Source organism: Trichomycterus rosablanca, chromosome 13, assembly GCF_030014385.1.
Source record: "Trichomycterus rosablanca isolate fTriRos1 chromosome 13, fTriRos1.hap1, whole genome shotgun sequence".
Classification (NCBI taxonomy): Eukaryota; Metazoa; Chordata; class Actinopteri; order Siluriformes; family Trichomycteridae; genus Trichomycterus; species Trichomycterus rosablanca.
In genome coordinates, this window is record NC_086000.1 from 20,233,771 (window position 1) to 20,261,356 (window position 27,586).

General features: G+C 38.3%; 1 protein-coding gene across 1 annotated transcript in view; it reads right to left on the reverse strand.

Annotated features, from left to right (window-relative positions):
- Window positions 1–21,369, reverse strand: part of kif26ab (kinesin family member 26Ab) — a 104,518-nt gene extending 83,149 nt beyond the window's left edge. The window contains exons 1-2 of the mRNA XM_063007029.1: window positions 21,313–21,369; window positions 19,845–20,078 (exon numbers count right to left, since the gene is read on the reverse strand). Coding sequence (XP_062863099.1) covers window positions 19,845–20,078; window positions 21,313–21,369 — 291 coding nt within the window. The remainder of the gene's footprint in view (window positions 1–19,844; window positions 20,079–21,312) is intronic.
- Window positions 21,370–27,586: the final 6,217 nt, after the last annotated feature.

Consider the following 27,586-nt stretch of genomic DNA (forward strand, 5'->3'; position numbering starts at 1 on the left):
CTGTGTGCATGTGTCTGTGTGGAACAGCTTCCAGTACTGCCCTAAGATATCTCCTCCTAATTTCCTGTGAAAACAGGAAATGACAAAATAGGAAAGTGCTGCGTTTGTGTGCATTGGCCAACTGCCTGTCTCAACATTTCTGTAATAATGGGTGTGGTCTGCAGTGGTGTTATTTTTATCACACCAACAAAGAGCAGGCCAATCCTTTTCACAGCTGATAACACTATTGTTATTTTCTGTTAGCAATCAGCCAATAGCAAGCAACAAAACCAATATTAAACAAAAACGCTCATAAATTACTCATAGGTGGCATGAAACTAAAATAAATTGAGAGAAATACTGATTTACCCAAAAGGGAGACGAGATTAAAGCAGAATTATGTGTATTTGTGTGTCTGGTCAAAGAGCATGCCTACATAATAATGATAAAAGTAATAACTAAAATAATCTTTATTTGTTTAGCACCTTTCATACATTAAAAATGCAGCTCAACGTGAATAAAAACAGCAAAGGATTATTAAAAATAATTAAAGAATATTTGCAAATAAAAGCAATGAAAAACTGGTTTAATATGATCTTGTGTTGTAGTCTGTGTTGTAAACACAGTTGTGGTTTGTTTGCTGTACTAGTAGTAGTAGTACAATAGTCAAGATAAAAAACAACAAAAACAAACGCATGGATACATGTATTCTATTTCTATGTGTAGGCTGGGATTTACATAACAGTGATGGGGAGGGCAGTGTGTGATCTCTTTGAGACCATAGGACGTTACTCACAGGGGTTCTCGTCTCTCCACACTCGCGTTTGGGGGCATTCACTTTGTATCAAGTATTCAGGAAGCTCCTCAGTGTGAGACACAACAAACCCCACACACATCTCTCTGATCTTCCCTGGCCCATTGTTCAAAAGTCAATTAGGCATTGTCTCACACGCGCATACATCCCCATCTCCCACACACAGCTAAACTCATTCGGTCTGAAACATACACACTTAGAAGCATGTGTTAAGAGTAAAGCTTTGTTAAAGTTGCACGGAAAAAGACTAAAGCAATTACACCATTCAAAAGACAAAATAGCAAATTAAGAACACAAAATTCATAATATTAATTCATTCAGTTAATAAAACATTAATTACATTAATTAGGCATTAATTTAAACAGACGATTTATCTTAGGTGGCCAATCTAATATTTTCAACAAAAACTATGACATTGTTACAGCTCAACATATTCTTTACGCTTGTCAACTGTGGGCTGTGCTATATTATTAATATATGATGATATCCTAGGAAACCGCATCACTTTTTCATTGGGGATTTTGATAACAAAATAGAAATAAAGGTGCGATTTAAAACAACTACAAAAATTTTATCTAATTGCTAATCACAGCCATTCAAACTACAAAGACAAGAATTCACAGTATGTCTGCATACCTATGTGCTTACATACCAACTAAATCTGTGACCAGACGCACATGACCGGTTGCCTGGACAGGCAGTGGACATCAGAGGTGGACCCCTGCTACTACATGTCCTTTACTGATAAGTTTCCCACAACCTAGAGGCCTTCAGGCTAAAACCAGAATGCAGGGGGTTGTAGTTAGGATATGTTTGGACACCTTGGTTGAACCTTGGTTGAGCACACCCCACCTTTCTTTAAACAACCCCATAAAACAGAGGATGCTAACTAAATGGCAAAAGGAAGGATTTTGTTTGTACAAAGAAGTTTTAAAGAATTGCATCCCTTTGTGAATCTGCATGGAGATGGCGTGCATGAAGCCGAAAGACTCTGGGTTGCTGAGGGTTAACTACTTCACATTTGCTTAATAATATTGAAGTGTGTATGATCATGATAAACACATATGTTAATCAGAGGTATTTGATAGTTCAACATGTTAAAGGAAGTGGTGATTTTAGCTTTTCATGAAAAAGCTATTTAAAACCATAATGGTTTAACATAATGGGTAATCTTGCACAACATCATTGTTTTTCTCAGTAGAACCAAGATTTCTATCTACTGTTAAAAAATCACATCAACAAACAATTTCATTTAGACAAAACAAATCACTTTCTGAGAAAGCCCATTAGATAGTAGGTGTGCATTCAGGAAGTAAGGACTAAATAAAACATGAAAGGGCTAGACCTGATGGCTTGTTCAGATACAATGTAAAATTAGGGCCCAAGTCATTTTTTAAAAATGAACCACTCCTTACTGTTGTGGTTGCAGCTAAACTTAATAATTACAAAAACAAGCGACACAGTGAGTACAATTAGGCTGCTGACCACAAAACTTTAAGCATCTCATGCGACAGTGTGAACAAAGAACCCAAATGTGTGGCATCAAAGCTATGAGCGCTCCTTCACGGTCTTATGTCAAGTCCTGGCTGTACTGTTTAACAGCATGAGTGTTACTGCCACCGAGCACTGGAGTGCCATGGTGTGCGTGGGAAAGAAAGGACAGGAGCTTGTAAAGGGAGGTGTGAGTTAAAGGAGCTGACACACTGCGCAGATAAAACACAAGTTCTCTGGGAGGACACTGCCACTCTGACATCATAAAACTTAAACTACAGACTCTGAAAGTGACAGTTTCACTGTGGTGTCTTAAACTGCATTGCTGTAACAGAGGGTACGACGGAGACCACTTAAGCTGTAGGTTTCATAATGTTTAATGTAACAGAGAAGTCAACGGTGACATCACAAATTTCATCTTTGGTTCTGGGGTTTTGTGATTAAACAAAGGACTCCCATGTGACAATTTATCGTTGACATTGATAAGTGTGCCTTAAAACTACAAGAAATTATCTATTGAATGAGCACAAGTTACAGATCATAAGAAACAGAACTCAAGACAGCTTAATATCTTGGTTTTAAATTTTAAAAAAAGATCTTGTATGTGCAATGAACTATACAACTCATAATCTTTCACTACCTGCCTGGGTGAGCACATGAGCATGAGAAACTGACACGAGAGAAATGACATGAAGACATAAAACATACTGTGTTTAATTGTACATAAATAAAAATGCTTGTGACAACTGAACAAAAGAAACTTGTTCCACTAGGTACATTTTTATTACAGTGAAACGTAGATGTATACGTCATGGTACACAATAAATAAAAATGAAATTTAAATTGGTTACTGAAAGTTTTGTTAAATACCCACATTAAAGTAAAATCAGACATAGACAAGGCATAAATAATGTTATAAATTATATGCAATCTTGCTTTGAGAAACATTTTTTGTTTGGTTTGTTTGTTTGTTTTTGAGCTGTCTGAAAGTGGTAACCCATGGCACAAAGTGGTGAGTCACGTTCCGTCACTGCTTGCAAAGCCTGATCCTTTGGTGGATCCTCCTTTTAAAACCAATCATGATACCCTCAACTGTTACCAGTTCACCTGCTTATTGTGGAATGTTTCAAAACTGTGTCATTTAAACAGAAATTTTTTTGCAGAAACTGGGATTTGTACATGCCCGGTATGAAACATACGTGAGAGAAAAATGATGTGATGACTACACCACCCTCACCTGGTTTATCCCGTGTCATCTTCCTACCAAAGTTCAAGGCACATCCTATCAGCTAGCAGGAAGCCACTGCTTAAAGTGAAGTGTGATGCTCTAAAGCATTCGTCCTTCACCTTATCTTATCTGAACTCCAGGCAGGCAGAACTTAGCATAGATGGAGATGTTGTGGGATCAAAGACCAGAAAGAAAGTCACCACAGCAATAAAAAACAGTAAAGATTTTAAACTGATAGGAGGGCATTAAGGTCCGTGCAAAGTTAAACAAAAGACAAATCCTGGCCACTGACTAAATAAGCATATTTGTGTTATTTTAGGCAAACTGAAATGAAAGTTTTTAATAATAAAAAAAAAATAATAATAATAAATTGAAAATAAATATTAGATAAACAGATCACCGGTTGTTTCTTAAATTTTTTCACAGTTAATATTTTGCTAGGCAGTATGCAGAAAAAAACATATTTGCCACACACACACAAAACCCAAAAGCATGAAATGAGACAGGCATGAATTTTGACTTGCATTTTCGTGCCTGGATTTACAGAGCCCACATGTGAATGTGAGCAGCAAACAACGAGAAATAAATAAGGGCATACCAAGTATGCATCACGCAATGCCAACACACACACACAAAATATTTGAACTTACTGGGTAAACACCACTGTGCTTCCCTAAATTTTCCAAATTCTAATGCACTGTCTGACTGACTGATTAGCTTATTATTACAAACCCTTGGATCAGATATGTTGAAGGTAGTGGAAATTTTAGAAGCTTTTATAAGGCTTATAAGATATCACAAGCAATTTAATGGTTAAAGGTTAAAAGGGTGTGCACCCAGGAGTTTAAATCCTATAAGGGCTATAACAGCAAGTTACCAAGACCTGGCATCATTTCTTTGAAACTGCTGGATGGGAAAATGTGTGAGCCTAATCTCACTGTGAAAAAACTGTGAATACACTAATCAAACTCTAATACTGGTGATAAATCATACCTGCATCAAACCCAGAGTATGGGACTGTCACTTCTGTCTACTAGTGAAAGCACCTACATGGTCGATTGATCGTGGACAGTTGAGCACATGTGCATTGTTCACCCGTGAAAGAGATGGCACCAGGATGCACTGTAGGGCGATCCACCTGGCAATGTAAAGTTAAAAGTCCCAAATACCACAGGACTCTTTCAGATTTCAGACCAACTGGTCGATAGCACAGCTAAGATTCTAACAATGATCTCATAAGTGGTGGGCTTAGGTAATAGACTGCTGCACCACCCGAGCACATACAGTTACCTGAAAAAATGAATTTTTTAACCAACAGCTTTGACTTCATTATTTGTTGATTACCAGTTAATCGATTAATCATTAACATATCTGTTGAAAATCAGTTGAATCTGTTGAATAAATCTCAGCTGACACCACTGAGATCCACACAGAATCACACAAGCAACTCTGAGTGAGAGTGAAGCAATCCTAGACGGTGAATTCTCATCAGTCTTGGCACATCTACAAAATGTGGCTGTTTTTCCAATTGATCACTTTTAGAAGGCCTGCTGAAAGATGGAGAGCTCATCTGATTCTAATAAAGCTGATTCATGTGCAACAGGGAGAAAAAACACTCACACTGAATCATGGTGCTACAGCTGGTCACACTGCTTTAGGATGGTCCGTTCCAGCTTTCAAAGTCGGTTTGCTTTGGCAAGACGGTGCATTTTTCAGGCCAATTGCACCCAATCAGGAAGCTGCTGTATTAATGGAGGGGGTTTACAGTTCTGCTGAGAAGCAGCCAAGAGTGTTTTGCTTTGATTTGGCTCATGATTTTTTTTTATGATTCAGTATAACTAACCCATCCTTTCTCAATATATTCTTAGCAGTAGGCTATAAAACTATTTTTAGTAATATCCTTAAGTTGTATTGAGCAAAAAGTATTTGGCCCCACACAATTTCTTCACCCAATTTGTATGACACACTTACGTATATGTTTCAAATCTTAAAACAAATTTTAAATAATGAGATTAAGACAACGCGAGTAAACAAAAAATGCAGCTTTTAGATGTTCTTCCATTTATTAAAGTTAAAGATTTATTGTAAACCTATATTACCCATGTGAAAGTAATCACAGCCCTAAGCCTAATTGCTGGTTGTGCCAACCTTAACAACTGCAATCAAACGTTTACAATAACTTGTGATGAGCCTTTACTGCTGTGGAGGTATTTTGGCCCATTCTACTTTGCAGAATTGTTTTAATTCTGCTACATTAGAAGGCTTTACCACAGCATCTCAATGGGATAAAATTTTATTCAGCCACTCCAAAATCTTAATTTTCTGTCTTTTGTACCATTCAAAGATATACATGCTGATAGGCTTTGGATTATGGTTCATGTCAGACTATTACCCCATAAGGTGGTAGCCTATCAATCAAAAAGTAGAGAGTTTGAATCCCAGCTCTGCCATGTGGCCAATGTTGAGCCCTTGAGCAAGGCTCTTAACCCTCTCGGCTCCAGGGAGCACTGTAGCTGGGATATGCAAGTAAAGAATTGGGATGTTATAAAAACTTCTGTAGTTGTAATGAGTAGGTGTCCCAATACTTTTGTCCATAATGTGTATCCCCTTATTTGTATCACACCACCATCAAGTCATTTGACATTTTACTTGGTACACAATTGATTTGTATGTAGCATCACTTAGCACACAGAGGTTTAATATAAGTAATGCATAATAAATATGCATTTATACCTTAAAAAGTGACTTTTTTTTTATACACTTTTCCTTTCGGCTCCTGCTATAGTCTTTCCCTCTGAGCTGTAACTGATGCCTGCTGCTCTCACTCTGCCATCTGAAATCAGATTGTCATCCTGCAGCTCCACGCTGCCATCTGACATCAGATTATTATTCTACTGCTTCGTGCTGCCATCTGACATTTAGCCATCATACCGCAGCCTAATGCTACGCATTTGCTATAAAACACATCCACTTTAGCGTGTAGCTCCCATTGAATTACTCACTTAAACTTACAGAGCGGCCAATTTTCCCCCTATACGTTTTTGGAAGGTGTGGTGGTAGGAAAAAGAGTACCAGGAGGTAATCAACATGGACTTGGACATTGAGAGCCAAACTTCAACAGAAACTAGAGATGAGATCAATGAGAAAAACCAGGTCCAGCTTGCTGTTCACACTGTATATTTATGGTTTGTGATATACTGAAAAACCTCTATGAAGGTATAAGCCATTATCATAGTTATAAATACTGTAGTACAGGATTAAATACTGTTTCACATCCTACAAACTGGTTCAGTCAAGATCATGGACATATATGCACAATTTACTCACTTATTTACTGAATTGCTTGTGTGTAAAGTAGCTCTCATGCACAGATTACGTGAAGTACTGTGGTTTGATCTTTTAGGCCATGAGTACTGATTTGTGACAAAGCTTTACTGACATACTGTCATAGAGTCCAGACCTAATGGGGACCACCTGACACCTGTTCTTCTGTGGTCCACTGAAATACTATAGCACATTAAAGGCGTTAAAGTAATGGGAAGGTCACAGACTGATCAATAAATAGTTAGAGAAGTTACCCTTAGGCAACTACCATCTCATTCTATCTCACTCACCTGCCTAGTATGCAACCAGAATACTTTAAAGCCTACAAAAGAAGCTTAATAAGCTTTTAGGAACATGCTGTTTTCTCACTGCTGAATCTGTATTTAAAATATATGTGAAAGAATAGATTTACACCAGTTTCTTTAAGTTGGTCTATTTAGTACCTGAAAAAATTACAATTCAAATAACATATCCTCTTGCACTTTAACTGCATTCAACAACTGCAAGTAGTATAACATGATGTATACTACTTTTCTTAATTTCAGCAGCAAGCATCTGAAATACTAGTCAATGTGCCTTTAGTGGACAAGGCGTGTAACTTCACTGGGAATAAGGAGATGTAAACACAGCTTGTTAAACATAGACACTACTTTTATAAAGGCCTGCCAGTGAAATGAAACCAGGACAAATTATAGCTATTCACAGCACCTGCTGCATTGGCCTATCTGTTTCGTGCGTAAACCAAAGCATTCATGTAAATCCACGCTAGTAAGTGTTTATACAGAAATACTCTAATTGAGGTATACTAAAGGGCAACAAGTGTTGTATCATGGAGCAATAATTTTATGCTTTTTACAGGATACACTCTCGTATTAATCAGTACTATATATTTTTCTGTAAACGAGCACTGGTCAATTAACTGTCCTTAATAATTCAAATATGTCTAAAACAAAATTGTTAAAACAATGAAATAAAAGGCTGGTTTTTTTTTTCCCTTCTGTTTATTACATTAGAGGCATGCCATCCCAAGACAACTTTACTGCTCACACATAACAACATGGCAGACTCGCATGCTAAATAACCAGCACCTTATGACACTATTGCTGCTAAACACGGTCTGCTGGAGTTTACCCTGGGTAAACTAAATTCTACCCCATGCACCTTTACCAAAACTCCCTTTTAAATATGTTGCTGAAGAAAAAAAAAATGGGGCTATTCTACTATCATTACTATACTATAATTACATAACTATTTTATTAGGGTATTAGAAGCGTATTAAGCATTCACTCTTTTACAGATAACCAGTCTAACGTCTTTAGATTCTTGCCTCAGGTCAGTGAGAAGTTCTAATCTGGTTTCCTCCAACCTCTCCAAAAACATACAAATATTAGCTAGGCAAATTAGTCTGAATGTGTGCATGTTTGATGCCTGTGATGAATCTGTGCCCTGTCTAGGGTGTATTTCTGCCTTGCACCCAGTGTTTGAGTAGACCCACTGCAACCCTAAATAGGTATAATTTTTTTTTTTTTATGAGTGACTTGTTTTAGAATACACATGTGATACATTAAGCTTTTTAATCATATAAAAAAGCAGTACAATTTCAGAATTCTTTTAAAAAGTGCATTCCTGGAAATCAGTGTAACAGCAGAAACAGTATGATGATTCATCAGTGAAAAGGCAGCCTGGGAAATACAGCTCACTTATTCTTCTGTTTCATACAGACACAATAATAACAATAACTATAATAGTCTAGTTTCCACAATCATTTATTATAAATAGAAACTTTTTTACAAGCTCTGAAATACACATTCTTTTTACTGATTAGAAAAGTGTGACTGTTCCTTATTCATTCATTCATTTATTCATTGTCTGTTTTACCACCACTTTATCCTGGTCAGGGTCGCAATGGGTTTGATTATTATTACGTATATATTACTATATTTATAGACCTAATACCATATTAACCATAGATACAGTGTATCACGAAAGTGAGTACACCCCTCACATTTCTGCAAATATTTCATTATATCTTTTCATGGGACAACACTATAGACATGAAACTTGGATATAATTTAGAGTAGTCAGTGTACAGCTTGTATAGCAGTGTAGATTTACTGTCTTCTGAAAATAACTCAACACACAGCCATTAATGTCTAAATAGCTGGCAACATAAGTGAGTACACCCCACAGTGAACATGTCCAAATTGTGCCCAAATGTGTCGTTGTCCCTCCCTGGTGTCATGTGTCAAGGTCCCAGGTGTAAATGGGGAGCAGGGCTGTTAAATTTGGTGTTTTGGGTACAATTCTCTCATACTGGCCACTGGATATTCAACATGGCACCTCATGGCAAAGAACTCTCTGAGGATGTGAGAAATAGAATTGTTGCTCTCCACAAAGATGGCCTGGGCTATAAGAAGATTGATAACACCCTGAAACTGAGCTACAGCATGGTGGCCAAGGTCATACAGCGGTTTTCCAGGACAGGTTCCACTCGGAACAGGCTTCGCCAGGGTCGACCAAAGAAGTTGAGTCCACGTGTTCGGCGTCATATCCAGAGCTTGGCTTTAAAAAATAGACACATGAGTGCTGCCAGCATTGCTGCAGAGGTTGAAGACGTGGGAGGTCAGCCTGTCAGTGCTCAGACCATACACCGCATACTGCATCAACTCGGTCTGCATGGTCGTCATCCCAGAAGGAAGCTGACGCACAAGAAAGCCAGCAAACAGTTTGCTGAAGACAAGCAGTCCAAGAACATGGATTACTGGAATGCCCTGTGGTCTGACGAGACCAAGATAAACTTGTTTGGCTCAGATGGTGTCCAGCATGTGTGGCGGCGCCCTGGTGAGAAGTACCAAGACAACTGTATCTTGCCTACAGTCAAGCATGGTGGTGGTAGCATCATGGTCTTGGGCTGCATGAGTGTTGCTGGCACTGGGGAGCTGCAGTTCATTGAGGGAAACATGAATTCCAACATGTACTGTGACATTCTGAAACAGAGCATGATCCCCTCCCTTCGAAAACTGGGCCTCATGGCAGTTTTCCAACAGGATAACGACCCCAAACACAACCTCCAAGATGACAACTGCCTTGCTGAGGAAGCTGAAGGTAAAGGTGATGGACTAAACCCAATTGAGCACCTGTGGCGCATCCTCAAGTGGAAGGTGGAGGAGTTTAAGGTGTCTAACATCCACCAGCTCCGTGATGTCATCACGGAGGAGTGGAAGAGGATTCCAGTAGCAACCTGTGCAGCTCTGGTGAATTCCATGTCCAAGAGGGTTAAGGCAGTGATAATAATGGTGGTCACACAAAATATTGACACTTTAGGCACAATTTGGACATGTTCACTGTGGGGTGTACTCACTTATGTTGCCAGCTATTTAGACATTAATGGCTGCGTGTTGAGTTATTTTCAGAAGACAGTAAATCTACACTGCTATACAAGTTGTACACTGACTACTCTTAGTTATATCCAAGTTTCATGTCTATAGTGTTGTCCCATGAAAAGATATAATGAAATATTTGCAGAAATGTGAGGGGTGTACTCACTTTCGTGATACACTGTATATAAGAATACTGATGTTCTTTGTTTTTTCGTACATCGCTACTATTTGCACTTCTGGTAGATGCCTACTGCAATTTGCTGCCTTGTACCTGTACTGAGCAATGACACTAAAGTTGAATCTATTCATCTATTTATCGATCGATCTGTCTTTATATCTATCTATCTATTTATTGGGCAAGAGGTAGATAACACCCCGGACAGGGAGTGGACACAGGGAGAACATGCAAAACGCTAAATCCACACAAAAAGGACCCTGGCTGCCTGGCTCCAGGAAACAAATCCAGGCCCTTCTTGCTGTGAGGCCGCCCTATTCCCTGTTTAAGTGCGTTATATTACCCAAGGGGAAGACATCGTAGACTTGATTAAAATCTATTGAGTAAATTATGCCAAATACTACAAATTTTAAATACTGCTATCTAAATCAAATACACAACACATAAATGAGATGATTAAATAATGAGACAGAACATAACCTTATTTAGCTTATCAGCTTAGCTTAGACTTATCACTAAACAGCTCCCAAGCAAACACATTACTGATTATGCACTGGTACCTATAGTCAACACAAGCACAATTTAGCACCTTGTATGTGTTTTACTAAACCTCTGTTATTTCCTGTGGTTAAAACTTTGTGGTCTGGGGTGATAAAAGCTTCAGGCAAGGTAAGTGCACCATGAATAAATACCTTGTCTTAAGAGTGGTGCCCTTATGCCCTTTTCTCATGTGTGTCCAATGCTGCCAGGCATTCAATCTTTTCTGTTCCGCTCTCCCACTGTTTGGGTTGAGCCGGATTTCAGTATGTTCACTGTTTAACCCGGAAAGTATATTTCACACTGAATAAGTGGAACAGCAAACGTTAAGGTCTCTATGAAATAGGTATAAGATGCTTGATTTATGGCACAAGAAATCGCAGCTAATTTAAAGCATTACATTTCCAAATGAATGAAAATGCAGGTTGGCTTAGATTGGACATTTTAAATACTGTTTTTTTTTTTCAGTTGATCTATAAAACAATGTGCATTACATCAAATCAATAGAAAACACAAAAGCCTTTCAAGAGAGAATCAAGATTTAAGACGATGAGATTTGAAAAAGTACTTAATTGTGAGACCAGCTTTATTCCCATGAATCCCATGAACTTGTCAATACACTTCATTTGTTGACAGTCAACAGCTGCGTTACAGCAAAAAGTCTTTTGTAGATGAGTTAAAAAAGGTCTTTTAAAAAATACCTGTCCTTTGGAAGACTTGGAAGAGACTTTTTGGTCTCATAAGACTAAAATAAAACGTTTGTATTGAATTCTAAGCTGTAAATGTGATGTAATTGTAAGTCCTAATAATCAGATAACCATAACCCCACTGTAAAATATGGTGGTTGTAGCATCATGTTATAAGATTCTTTTTACAAGCAAGAACTAAGAGTCAGGAGTCGTGTGTCAGATATACAGATATCATGGACAGAAAAAACCTACACAGTCCTGTTAAGACTTTAACTGGGAAGAAATTACAACCCACTAACCCAAAACACACTGCCAAAGTTATAATGAATAATTAAAAATAAAATAAAATTAACAAATGATATCCCTAAGTAGCCCAGAGAGAGACTTTATTGAACCACATAGAGCATATGTGGCCAGATCTTAACACTGCTGTGCCAGTAAAAACAATATCCCATAAATCAAAATGAAATAAAATTCTTCTAAACTACAGTGCCATAACAGGTATACTGAAACCAGCTTTGTAGCTCATGTTAGTGCCAAGTGTAAAACAGTAAGAAAACAGAGTGAAAGAGATAAGAGAGCTAAATGTGAAACCATTATGGCCTAAACTGGTGATTGGTGATTGATTTATAGCAGGTGCTGAGACATGCTCAGGGCAACCCTTGCCTGCAGGAATCGGTGAGAAGGTTGGGCCAAGCCTGCAGAACCAGGACTTCCAGTACGTGCTTACACTTCCATTGAAATGACCCACCTTTCCATGAGAAACGCACAGGCTCTGAGGAAATCTTTTGAAGCAAAATAGCTAGCATTAATTTATAACCTTGCTTAAGTTTTGAATGTATATAAAAATTGAAAGTGAAGAGATATGTTATTACCTTTTTGTGACCCAAAGTATCATTCTACTTTCCACTTATCCATTTAACCACCACAGTTAATGCAGAAGTCATAAATAACAATAAATTAAAAACAAAAGTTTAAAAGAATGGTGTTCTCTTTCCAAACCCTCTATTATTACATACTGTATTAGTTACATATAAATTTCAGATATTTAAACAAAGCAGTATTTTACAGGAAAGGAACCTCTTATATATAAGAAACACAGCTATTCAACAATTGTTTCAGCCTTTTAAAAAAGGTCAAGAATTTGTATACTCTTAAGTTTCAGGCCACAAAAGACCTCCTGTGACATAAGCTGCTAAACAATAAAACAGCCTAGTGCCTCCCGACCATAAATAACTATATGAAAATAAAAGAAAAGTAAAAAATAATAATAATCCTTCATTTGCACAGCACTAGTGGCCTTAATATCCTTATTTTGTGTGATAATATTTTTTTCTTCAGTATTGCTGTGACCTTTTCTGCTCAGGAAATCTGTTCCTGATATTCAATACCATAAAAACAAACCTCCTGAACGCTTGTGTCATTCTTATTTCTGTATTCTCTTTTCCTTTCTTTACATTTCTCTTTCTCCTTAACATAAATATTCTTTTACAGAACAGAACATCTGTAATATGCAGAATGTTTATGTAACTCTACCCATAAAAACTCTGAAGGAACTACAGACAGCAAAGCGAGGGCAAGTAGGCTCTTGTCAACCACTAGAACAGATGACACATTCAACCTGAAAATGACGAAGGGCTGCAGGTGCTTTTGACCTAAAGGAATTCAAAATGTCATACAGATCACAACATAGGGCTTGTGCACCCTTGAAACTGTGGTGACCAATTGTAATTGATGACAGACACTTACTAGATGAGAAACTGTCCACCTCAAAGCACCAATTCATCATATTAAATTTGATACCGTGTGCTGTGTGGCTCTGTCCCACAACAATGGTAAAGGTTCTGTCCCATATGGTAGTTGATATAACCCAGGTGTTCAAGCTCCTCAGTCTTGTTGAAAGATCTTGTAATTGTAGTGCACAATGCAACTGGAATCCGAGGCTGCACTATAGAGTTCTCAAGTTCCTTTTCACTTGTTAATCCGTATTTACAACACTGTAATTTCGGGATAACTTCATTTGAGAAGTCACGTCAACTAAACAGTTGTGAGATCTGTGTTCAACATTTTGTGACGAGTTGAGTACCAAGTCATTGAATTTTTTGCCCACTGTGCTGGCTTCAGCATCCAGACATTTCATCAAGTCTTAAGTCATTGTTAAGGCATTAAGTGACCTGCCATTGAAGCACATGAACGGTTGAGCAGTGAGCTACAGCACAGTACTTGAAGAAGTGCCCATTTCTCAGCAAGGAGAGAAATGCCAATAAATAATAAAACAAAGGAATGAGAGAAACCTGAACAAGCCCTGCATAAAAATGCAGCTCTATGAAAAGCTGTGGGGTGTGAAGAAAGACTAATTGCCACCTGCTAACACACATTGCAGAAGCCTATAAAGAAAAGGCTTGTCACCAGCGCTGTGGTGCTGACCAAGTGTTTCCTGAATCGAACATGACTGTAAAATGCCTGTACAGAGTGTCCAAGAAAAAGAGCCTTGAGCTCATTTTACACATAAGTTTTGTAAAGTTAACACTGGAGTGCACTACAATGATTTTTAAAAGACAAAAACCAGTGAAGCATGTAAAACACTAGTTTTTCACTTTAGTTTGAACGCATGCTCTAAAAGTTTTCTGTGCTAAATATCTGAAACTAAAGATGTGCAGATAGTAGAAAATATGTTTAGCAGAGAAAACCTTTAATTATCAATCTAAACTACATTAGCCAGGGCTCTGAGTGGCACAGTGCGAATACAATAGCCCTATCTTTGTGGCATTTATCAGGAGCTGATTGCGGCTTTTTCCGGCTAAGTGGAATGATATTCTTGTCTAAGTTGTCTTGTCTAAGTTCACAACCCTATAAGAATTGTAGTAGGCAGAAAGCCTCCTACTTTAAGCACTTTGACCTGCCCAATTACATTACACAGACCATGCCTTCCAAAGATGCAGTTATCAAGTTTCATGTGTCTTTGAAGAGGCGTGCATCTCATCCTCCATGACTGATGTAGTGTGCACATCAACTCTTGCTCTGCAGAACCAATGTAGTGTTCACTCCCCAATGACTAGTTACAAGCTCAATGATTAAAAACCAATAGCTAATGAGATAAGCTACACAAGATGATTTTACCAGTCTATGCCAGCCCTCTTCCTGCCAAATCTGTCTTGTAATAGACAGTTTCCCAAACTCAATTATCCGAGTAGTGTTTTGTAGCTGCTTTACTCTTCAACATTTTGTTTAACCGATTGCTAATGTAACCGAGCGTCTTTAGAGTTTGCTAAGTTATGAAATAAAAAATAAACTGTACATAGACAAACTATCTGGAGCATAATACTTTACTGGCTTGTTCTTTTGAAGTGCAGCACAGACTTCGGAGAGATGATCATGTGTGTAGAGCAGCACACTTTTACATTGACAATGGAATCCCACAGAAAACTCTGTTACACTAACGTAATTGCTGTATGATTGCTAGGACTGCCTCATATTGAATATTGTACCTTATATTTCATACGCTACATGAATGAAAAATATTAAATCGCTAAACACAAACCTTACATTTTGAATTTCACAGCAAATTGCATATTACACGGGAAACAATTTTCAGGTTAGGTAGGGCCGTAACTATTATACATTACATATTATAAAGCCAAATTAAAGATCTCATTTTTAAACAAACATAACAGTTTCAGCAAAGTTATTTTAAATAAAGGTTTATTGGCCATTTCCTGTTACTTCATAAACTGTAAAACAATTCTTAGAAGCTCAGTTCATATTAGCAATGTGTCAAATGTTCAGGTCAGGTAAGCACTCCTCAGTTCCATATAAACAATGAATCCTTTTTGCTTTTCGACTAAGGAAACTGATCCCCCCTTAAAAGCAGCCTCCCATAGCGGTTGTACCCATGGCCTCATTAAGCCTTCAGCACAGTGCCTGATAAAGTAATAAACCTCTGCCTTCACCTCCTCTCTCCATCTTCAGACCTTAAGCAGACCACACAGAACCAGCAATCTACATAGCCAGTCATACCAGCACCCATTCAGTTCCCATGCTAAATCAGTTCCAGCAGCCCACTGAAGGAAAAAACACGAGATAGAAAGGGGGAGTGGGGGGTTGTGGGGGCAGATTTAAGTAAGCACAGAATTCTGAATCCTGTTTATCATAGTGAAAGGTTCTACAGTGGATGAGTATACCACACACACACATACAAGCATATACTGTACATATACACAAAGCTCCCTCTGTCCACCCTGGAAACTCAGAGCAAAGCGTAGGGGTTCCAGCAAGCTAGAGGGAGTGTAATCCTACCTAAGTGTAATATCTTGCCCTGAAGCAGCATCACAAAGCAGAGATGGAGGGGGTAACCTAAGGATAGACTCGGCTGCAAGTCAGACAACAATAAAGAGTTGCAAGCCTATATTTAACAGTGGTGGGAATTTGGTGCTGGGTATACAGGAACACTTTGAATGCACGGTGAAGGTCAACAGGGTGTCTGTTTCCTCCACAGACTTCACAGCTAAGCTACTTGACTATTCCCCTACAGCCTTCCAATCCCGAGGCCGACAGACAAAGAGTGAGATAAGCATTGTTTCCCAAAACAATAGGCCACTTCCAAATAGTGCTCAGCTGAAGTGTGTGAAAGTGAAAGAGAGCAGTTTTGCATAAGTAAGACGACAGAACTGCAGCAATTATTTTATTTGGTTTAAATGAGTATGTTTTTTGGCTAACCCATGAAAACCCCTGTGTTTGCTGAAATATACACTGTTGAGTACAATTGCAGTTCAGATTAATTAGGTAAACTTTTAGAAACACACAGATCAGCCGCAACATTAAAACCACTGACGGGTGAAGTGAATAATATTGATTATCTTGTTACAATGGCACCTGGTAAGTATATCAGTGAATAACAGACAAGTAAACAGTCATTTCTTGATGTTGATGCATTGCTTAAGTATCTAAGCAACTTGGACAAGAGCCAAATTGTGATGGCAAAAAACAGCAGGTCTTGTGGAGGAGTTCCTGGCATTTGGTACACCAAAAGTGGTCCAAAGTAGGAAAACAGGGCACCAGGGTCATGGGTGCGCAAGGCTCATTGTTGCACATGGAAAGCAAAGGCCAGCCCATGTGGTCTGATAGCCAGCATTAACTTATAGCAATTTGTGCTATAGTAGCTCTCCTGGTTATGATAGGTGTCAGAACACACAGTGCATTGCAACTTGCTGCATATGAGGATATATAGCTGCAGACCAGTCACAGTGCATATGCTGACCGACAAACTAATGGCAGACGGTGGTATGTGTGATGATTCTTGTTTTCTTGTACGTCGCTTATCTGGGGAAGAGATGGCACCAGGATGTACTGTGGGATGAAAGCAAGCCAGGGAAAGCATTGTGATGCTATCGGCAATATTCTGCTGGGAAACCTTGTGTACTGGCATCCATGTGGATGCTATTTTGACACTACGTATCTAAACAATGTTGCAGACCAAATACAGCATTTCCAGCTGATGGATATTGCATCCTGCACACCTGCACACTGCAAATTGTTCAGGCCTTCAGATTCCCTAGATTTCAATCTGATTGAGCATCTGTGGGACGTGCTGGACAGACAAGTCCGATTTCTGGGGCCCCATCACACAATTTACAAGACTTAAAGGACCTGCTGATATTGTCCTGGAGGTCTTGTGAAGTCCACATCTCAACAGGTCAAAAATACTTTGGTGGCATCAGGGGGAACTACACTATATTAATTGGGTATATTTTAACATTATGGCCGATATGTATATAAGACAGATATCCTTTATTTGTCATATATACATATACAGATGTACAGTATAATGAAATTCTTTCTTCGCATATCCCAGCTTGTTTGGAAGCTGGGATCAAAGCGCAGGGTCAGCCATCGTACGGCGCCCCTGGAGCAGACAGGGTTAAGGGCCTTGCTCAAGGACCCAACATTGGCTGCATAGCAGAGCCTGGATTTAAGCCGCCAATCTTCCGGTTCATAGCCCTAAGCTCTACCCACTAGGCTACCACTGTCCCTATATTTTAGTTATCACACTTTTACAGTGATTAAGGAAGACTGGAGTACTTTGATCACAAGTGTGTTTTTCCTGTTTGCGTTCACTGCCTCTAATCATGACCATGAGAGGATTTCACATTTGGTCTTGGCATGCGATCAGTGATTTCAATCAACACTACTAATTGAGTTTCTCGTATAATGTAAGCCCTCCCCCTGCAGCTTTGCTCTCTGATCTTACTTTGGGCCAAGAAGCATGTGCAAAATCTCTGGATAACTTAATTAAAGTTTGGTTGGGATGCTAACTGAATTAGGAAGTTGAGTAAGGAGTGAGCTATGAAGTCACAATGCATTATAAGTTTAGATGTATTAAAAAACTCCCCACTATGTTTAGGGTGAAATTACTTTAGCATGCCTGAAGTGGTTCCACTAAGTAAACTTAAATGAGTTAACTCTTTCCAGATGACAACTTAGAATGGGGACCCAAAGTCAGTTGTGTACTGCATCACCCACACTATTTAGAAAGACAATATATAGTGCACACTACATAACTTTTGGTCCTATCACTGAGCCTCCATTTTTATCAGCATGTTTAAAATTTATTGTGATTAGTAAAGGGACTGTGTACACTCCCCAGTGACTATTTGGCAGTCCAATGATTATAAACTGAAAATAAGCATTAATAAAAACTTAAAGGGCATGACAGAGTGCAACTTGCTATACACACATTGGTGTGGATTAGAGCTCCTCTACTCTGCACTTTACTGCACTTAGTATTAAACAATGTGCTAAATATAGTTAAGGTTGCTGAAACAGTTACTACAGAGTTTTTACAACAAGTGTTAAATTTTATACACAGTAATTTCATATTTAATTACTGCACACAACCTGTAAAACAGCCCTCTTACTTTAAGTTTGTGGTCGACTGTTTGATCACTCACTCCTTCAAAGCGCAGCTCTGATAATGCAGTGTGATAAACAGCCAGGCTTTCGGGCTTACTGCATCAGCCATGCATCCTATTTAATTTTGCTTTAATACTTGTTGTTTCGGCACTATTTTAATTATATCGAGAGTTATAAGTGCATCACTTAAAGAAGGTGGGATAGAGGCATGTTTACAACTGTATTTTTATAAGTTTTCCTATTCATTATGCTTTTAAATTGTTCAGGAACTGAAGCTACTAATTGTTGCAGTTTTGCAAATGAATTTTTGTATACAAAACTTGAGCTGCTCAGCAGTTCACAGTCAGTGTTGTCTAATTCTCATCTTCAAGATTAGTCATACATCATACATAAATAACCATGAACTTTCTTGGAAAAGACATCACATGATGCAAGAAAACATCTGAAATCCAAATATACATATGTCTCATGCTGTGGGCAATGTCGCACCCCCATACCATGACAGATGTTGGCTTGAGCTCCTTTCACTGATAACAGTGACTAAAAGAAAACATTGAATCAAGAGAACTTGATGTCTGCTTTCCCCAAAAACAAGCTGAACTGTGGGCTAATGTTAACACAGCACACATTTTTATCATTAAGTGACAGGATCTCCCAGACTCCCAGAGCTATGTGGCTATATTCATGTAGTAGAATGATAACTTCTCATGCAGTGCCATCTCAGGGCATACACATTGAACAGTGATTTCTTCTGAATTGGTATGGTAGCTGGTGAAACGACCTATCTTGGATTGGGAAGTGCTAAAGTGATTGGCAGTTCTCACAAAGTTTAAAATAAAGTGGTGGGTTATGACCCATCTTTGCTTGCCAAGACTGAGCCTTTTATACCGTTTTATGACCTCTTTGTTTATACCCACCTGTTACCAATTCACCTGCATATTGTAGAACGTTTCAAAATAATGTACCTTAAATATGCTACGAAATTTTCACTCATATTTTGCTTCATCCCAAACTTTAAATGTGTGTTGCTTTTCTAATTGATGTCTGCAAGTGACATGAATTACAAAGACTGACCAATTGCCATCAGAACACTCAGGTCCACGTAATGCTAGAAGTTTTCAAATCATTAAACTGTATACACAAAACCATAGGCACTAATTCACAAACATTGTATGTATGTAACATCAGAAGGCAACAAAGAGCACGATGTGTCTGTTTAAGTGGTCACAGAAGCACAAAAACAAGTAATGAATAATCAAGTGCGAGAGAACAGAAGACAAAATGGTTGTGATAGAGTTCAAAAACATCTCACACTGACCTTCAGTGAAGTTGGTTCTGTCAGGACGAGCGCTTGCCTTTTCAGCTCGGCCACAGTGACCTGGCATCTCTTGCATGACTCCACCACTTTAGTGACATCATCTCTGTCTGTTTCCGTGATGCTAACTGATCGCGCACCCTCAGGCTGAGGCCGGCTCCCACAGCGCAGCCGTTGCCGTGGACTTTGTTCAGATGAAGAGGAGGAAGAAGAGTCAGCACCAGAGCTGCCCTCAACCTTAGAAATTAAACACAACAGAAAAGTTTATAAGCAACAGCATATGACAAATTCAGTTTGGTCTGAATGCCATGGTATAAGCAGTGTATTATTTTTTTATACACAATAAAATGAACGACACTTTATGCCCTGTGGCTGAGTAAACTCTCATCTTTAAAGAGACACAGTATAAAATACATACCACACAGTATGGCTTCAGTTAGCTTTCTTTGTTGTATTACACAGAACCCTTGTCTAAAAACATTGCCACCATTAAGTGACGGGATTTTCCAAAGTACTCCCAGAACTGAATGATGGTTTCTCATGCAATGCCATCTAAGGGCATACACATTCAACAGTGATTTCTGGCATGAACAACAGCTTGAAATTTCTCAGAATTCCCTGAATCTTTTTACAGTGTTATGTATGGTAGCTGGTAATCCTGGATAAGGAAATGCTCTTTTTGAAGTGACTGACAATTCTTACAAATTTTGGAAAAAAGTGGTGAGTTATGACCTATCTTTGCTTGCCAAGACTGAGCCTTTTAAACAACATAAGACAACAGTGAATACAAGAGCTGGTTCTTCAAGAAAAACCTTTTGCCTGCCAAATTATATAGTATTAAATATCTTATAACGTATAAGCCTTGATATGTATACAGTAGAATTGTGGCTTTAGTGGTTACAAGTGAAATACAGCAGCAGACCACATCCATTATATGATAAGCCACTTAACAAGAAATTCTGCCATGCTTTTATTTGTGCTCAGTAAATATTATTATATTATCTTGAAATGTAAACAAACCAGCACAGTTTTGTGTTTAAGGTGCTGTTTACTTAGTCTGATATCCTTGCTTCAATTGCATTGTTTTAATAAGTCTATTAGTTTTGTTCTCCAGATAATTCTGCTATATATGTAATTGTAAAAAAAATAAATATTGACCAGTGCACCTTAAATCCTCTGTAACTGCTAGGAAATTTCTAAACACATTAATATACAAATTAATATAGGTGTAAAAGATCATGTCTTCTAGCTTGTCCATAAAAGACAGCACGTTGGTTCACTGTAATTGGCACAAATGTTGATAAAGTTCAATGTAACTCTATTAACCTAACGCTGCTTATTTGAGAACCTGTTTTCCAAAGTTGCAAAGTTTACTCGGGTGGATGTTTTATATGTTTTCTCTACTACAAACAACTTTTATCGCATCTCTTAAATGTAAACATTGTGTACAGTAACTTTTCGCGTAACTTACAGCGGTGCGCATGTTGTCGAGCTGTATCTCAGCAGCGTTCTCCTCAGCTCCAGTCATGTCGATACAAGCTACCAAAAAGTAAATACTCTTCTATGTTTAAAAGTAATTATTCGCTACTATTAGCTAGTTTTAAACTGTCGCTGTTGGAGCGAGAAACTCGACAAAGAAAACATGTTTAAATGTCCATGGAAAAGTAGTGCGCTGTTTAAATTCCATGGCGAAGCGGAGTTGCAGTTTGGCTGCTGTCACTGCGGTGCTTTGAGAAGAAGCTGAGGGGGCGTGGCACTACAGCTCCGTCCCAAACTACTACACCTCTGAATACTATACTGGTTGCGTACTAGTTAAACATACTGGTTAGTACGTACTGGGGGGGGGGGGTAACAGAGGGTTTATTCATTATTGGGCTCCATGCCTCATCTACTGAGACCCTGAAGGGACATGGTGTATTTTTAAGTGAAAAAAAAATTGTAATTAAAAAAGTAGTGAGCACCAGTTACTGTCATGAGCACCAGTTACTATGTCATGAGCACCAAGTGGTGAGCAACAGATCAGACAAGCACTTATTTGCACTCAGGTCAGCACCATCTTGCAGTTATACTCTATCTGAATGGATATTGGCAATTTTTTTGAGATTTATTTTCATCTAGGTCTCAAATATAAAGACAACATTTATTCTTGCCAGTCGTCATGGATATATTATCACTGAGAGACATTTAAAATGCATTTTATTTCATCGAAAGAGCTACATCAACTTAGTAACTGATGAGAACCACTTAGTACCACTTTTTTACTTTTTTTTAACACAGTTATTTGTGGGGAATTAGAAGTACGTTTACTTGCAAATGATTACATGAGCATTACAATGGGGAGAATTTGAATAGATATTGCATTATGGAGCTGGCTAGATGGTTTACATTATTTACAACTTATTAATTACTGGAGATAAATACATACATACAACTCAAATTGTACTTTACAGCAGCTATAGTTGTACATACACTACATGTGGTAGTGATTACGAACTGGTTTTTAGTCTAACCCATTGCTAACAGATGTATAAAATCAATTATATAAAATAAATATGCTTCCAGCTTTGACGCAAGTTTAAGAAGACCCCTGCAAACTTCCAGAATGATTGTGCCCTTGTGCACTCAGCAAGGTCCATAAAGACACGATTTATTTAGTAATTGTTTGGTGTGGGAGATGCCAATGGCCTCCAAAGTCTGAACCTTAAACCCATTTTGACTACCCTTTGAATTAATTGGAATACTGATCGTGAGCCAGGTCTCATCTAAATGACTTAATAGTCACTCTTAAACACACTCTTAAAATCATCTTTCCATAAGATGTTTTAGCTGCACTGTTTTAGCTGCAAACTTTATATTAATGCCTGTGGTTGTGGAATGGAATGTCCGACAAGCATGTTCAGGTGTCCACATTCTTTTGGCCATATGATGTCTAATATAGACTTGGTTCTAAAGCTGTGTATTCAGAGACACAACATTTTTCATCTTATTAAGATTTGTGTTCATCATCTTTATTGATCTGTTTAGGGCGCAGCACCAATGCACAGGTAGGTTCACCTGTGGAATTTTGTGGAATTTCACACAATTCCAAAAGTAGACTGGTTGGTACCTCCTGCTAGTTCAGAAGCTTACATAAGATTTAAAGATTAACCAACTTCACACACATATAAGCCTTTAATGTAGTGGTATTTACAGCCTTTCACTGCTGCTAAATGAAGAAAGTTTTGCATATGGTGCGATTTCAGTTTGTGTTGTATATCAGTTGTGCACCTTGACATAATTTACAGTAGTCACTTCGTTTACTAACAAGATTTTGGGTAAAACTAGAGTACCCGGATGAAACCCACTGACGCATGGACAGCATGACAAACGCCAGTCTGACAGTAACCACAATAAGAATTACGCCTAAGTCTTTATGAGCCTAAAGCTGTGCAAAACCAACAATATGTGCTGTACCACTCCTGCCACCATGGTTAAATAAAAAACGAACATTATTCAGACCTATACAGAACATAAGACAACAATGATCTTTTATTTATTTGTTCTCATTCTGAGACAAATCTCAACCCAAAAAAAAAAGGTTCTAAGGCTGGAACACACCCTTGAAAGGGTATCAGTCTATCAGGTTGGTATACTGTATATCAAACCCAGGTCCCTGGGATCCTGGAGCTGCTGAGGACACGTGCTGCTGACCAAATAGAGCAACATAAACGTGTTTCATTAGCCTAGCATAATGAGATGGAGTTTGTGCATTTGTAACAACTATCTCAATAATAGATTTGACTGTCGGTTGGGTGCTATTAATCCTTATACTAAATTACTTACTTCATTCTTTAAAGCCACCTTTTGTCTTAAACCTCAGACAAGAATGATGTCTTTTTGTTCATGCTGAGCAAGTTTCACTGTGCTTGCCTTTTCACTGTTCTTTCCTCGTTACTCTGGCGCCACCATCTGTTCATTATGTTGAATTGCAGTTTGAATCCTCGAAAATATGACTATGGTTATTCTACATTTTTAATTACACATGTAAATATTTGATGTTCATGATGTAAGCATCCCAGTCACATGGCTTGATGTCACAGCCAAAAAAGCACCCCCTTTCCCTTACTCAGTGACCCAATTCTTTGTTTACTCACAGGCTTCTCTCTATTACTCACAGCGTGCACCAGTAAGTAATGAACTGGTGAACAAAAGTAGTCAAGTAAAATATCAGACATTCAGCTGATGGCCTAATTATCTTACTCATGACGACTACCCTTTTCTAACTTTTAAATTTCAATGTATGGACTTGATTAGTCCACATGTAAAGGTCCAAATAGGTTGTGCAACAGACCACACCTGATGATAACTCTCCCCTCAGCATCATATACATCAATTTTTTAATCCACATTATTTTTCTGTTTTAAGTATTAACACTGGTTCGAGTGCTTTATTATATTATACTCTTCTCTTTTTATTCTTCACAGCATGTAATAGCCTAATAATAGGCTACTTTAAGATCTGATGATTGGTCTAACTTTATGTAGGGCATTAAACGCCTTAATGAAATCCCATCAGCATCAGATTAATTACCTTTTTTATAACATGCATTACTTTTTTAATATCATTTTTCTTTTCATAAAGGAATTTGTTTAATATTGATTAGTTATCTAAAAATCAATAACAAATTTAATGATTTTTTTTTCTTTAAGATGAACAAGACTTTTCGGTGGTTGTTAATGTTGTCACTATGGATATAAATGTGTGATGTGTGAGTGATATAAGCTTTACAGCATTACAATACGCTTTCATTTTTTATCATTCACAGTATATTATAGTCTAAACACTATACAAAGATCTCATGACTGGTCTGCATTCATATTGACATCAGTTTCATGGAGTCAGCATTAGCTTTCTATTCCTAAAGTAACTTCATTATTTTTTATTATTTTTAGCCTTTTTCATTAATTCCTGTTTTAGCCTTGTGAGACTTTTTAAGGGTTGTTTTGCTGTTTCTCACTATGGAGAAAATATGCTTACTTAGAAATCACAGTGGTCCTGATGTGAGTGTTACAGTATGCACTACTGTATTGTGATGTATTTTCTCTAGTATAGTATGCAATATATTATACGTTAAGCTTATCTCTATGTCATCTAGGCCTATATAATGCGTTTTCTTTATCACCAGCTATTATTTATTCTTTATATTATCTACAGTATTCTTGGTCTATCTTTTACAAATTATTTTCTGAGTGCCATATTCCCTACACGGTTTTGCCACGTGTTTTAGGAACTGGAAGGTTCCCTAATACCTGAAGTGTCTTTAATTTGCTTTTCTATTTGCAGTTTGCAGAACTTTTTTGTCCGAATTCTAAAAGGTGGCAACTGATCTAATAATAACTGATCTAATAACAGTAAAACTCTTAATAAAAAATGCTTGAGAATAAGACCTGAGTGATGGAGAATAGGAACTATGTATGAGATCTGTGCGCATCCAACTTGTAGAGTGCAGCTTTATCTTACCTTGGCTTTTCTTCTCAGAAGATGACTTGTAAATCCAAAGATGATATCCGAGTCCACGAAAAAAGTTCCTAAATCGATAAGAGTCGGATTAGGCTTGTCCGATCCGTTCGAGTCCTCGGACTTTTGTAAATCCATCGTAGAAGTGAAATCCGTTTGGTCTTATGTTAAATTCTGAAAGGTTGCGCGCTCTTGGCTTCCTTGATTCATTTTATTTTTCAATAACGTGTTGACTTTTAAACCGTAGATTCATTGCCAGCCAAATGTAAGTTATCTTTCACGTTTGGAAGGATTCAGTCCGGTGTTGTGAACTGTCCATATAACCAGTAAACCCATAAACATCCATGCGCTATGAGCCAACATCCCTGTGAGACGCTTTTTCATCCATCCATCCATTCAACCACTGTCCGCGCGCACCTGCTCACTGTCCACGCTGTAGCTCTGCCAGTATCAGACAGAGGGATGAGGAGGACCACCTTCATCAACCCCACCTCTCTTTCTCTTTCCTACTCTATCTCTCTGTCGCTACATTTCATTTAGTCTCCACCTCTCCTACTCTCTCCCTTTCCATACCCAGTCAGCATCTCCCATCTATTATGTCCCTTTGCCTTTCTTATCAGTCTCTCCCTTTTCTTTTCCCATTCTCTGCTCCCACTTCCACTTTAGGCACCGTTAGTCCTATGACAGTATCGGACAGTCTATGAAATGAATGGCTTAATACACAATGAGCAAACCCCTACAGGTTCCTATAAATAAAGAAATTGTCCATTCAGTCTTCATAGATATGTGCTATTTAAGTACAGAAATTGTAAACTACAATGAACATTAACAGCTCAGAGGCTAAGCAACAAGCCATGCAAGCTCACAAAACAGGACCACTAAGCGCTAAAACAATTATTCACTAACACTCATTACGAATTCCAGATATTCCCAAAAAGCTATGTTAGCACTACAGCACTTCATAAACTATTTGTACATTAGGGCAGATGTAGCCTAGTGGTCCAGTAATCAGAAGGTTGCCGGTTCAAGCCTCACCACTGCCAGGTTGCTGGTGTTGGGCCCTTGAGCAAGGCCCTTAGACAGTATACTGTCACAACTGTAAGTCGCTTTGGATGAAAGCATCTGCTAAATGCAGAAGATGTAAATTTGTACAGGACTCAATTTCTAGTTTGAAGGATGACTCTTGTTTTGCAAATGTCAAAAGTAATCTATCAGTCCTAATGCATTGCATTTGAGTAATAATGGAAAGGATATCTTGGTGCTACAGTATGCAGTTTGCATTTTGGGAAGGACCTTTTTTGTGTCAGTATGAAAATGCCTCTCTTTATTTTTACTTTTTTGTTGTTGTTGCATTTTCTCCCCATTTTTCCTACCGATTTAGCACACTCAATTTTGTCTTCCGCTGCTGAGAGATACCAGATTGCATCCAAGGAGAGCACGTCGCTGTACACGCCTCTTTCGACATGTGCACAGCCCTCCTCTTCTCGCCCCTGCATTCTGCACAGGCGTCTCTTCCGCCAATCAGGGTCCTTACACAGCGTATGAAGACCCACCCACCCACACATAGTTTGGCCCCCACCCTGCAAATACTGTGGCCAATTAGTATCTGTTGCAGGCACTGCCAATTATGCCCGCTAGATGGCGCCCAGCCGACCGGTGGCAACACCGAGTTTCGAACTCAGTGCTGGTGTGCAAGCGTAATATCCCGCTGTGCCACCTGGACGCCCCGAAAATGCCTCTCTTTCAAAAATGCTTCTGTTTTCAAATGTGGTAAAAAGCATGATTTTGAATTACAGTGTGGGAGGATGAGGGATCTGACACTCCTAATTAATACTTGGACCAGTCTCAAAAAGAGGTAAAAACAACATTTGAGAGGGGTGTTAATTAGCTAATATATACTGTAAAGTTGTCACAGTATAATTCACACTAGTAGAAAGCCTTCCTCAAGCAGTGAAAGATGCAATAGGCTATTAATGACAATGGTCTCAATATGATCATTAACAGGCGTGGTTTTCTGGCCAGCTTGTTTTTGGTGGCGTGTCACTGCAACTTAACAAATGAACTGACACTGCTTTAAATTCTCGGTAACTGCTTTAAATTTGATTCTTGGTCATTCCTTTACCTCAATTTAAAGGATAAATAATGAATCCACTAGGCTTTGTCTTTCCACTGTTCCTTTTTCTTTTGTCTTCTCATGTCACCTAAAGGAATCTATCAGTCCTAATGCATTGTATTTGAGCAATAATGGA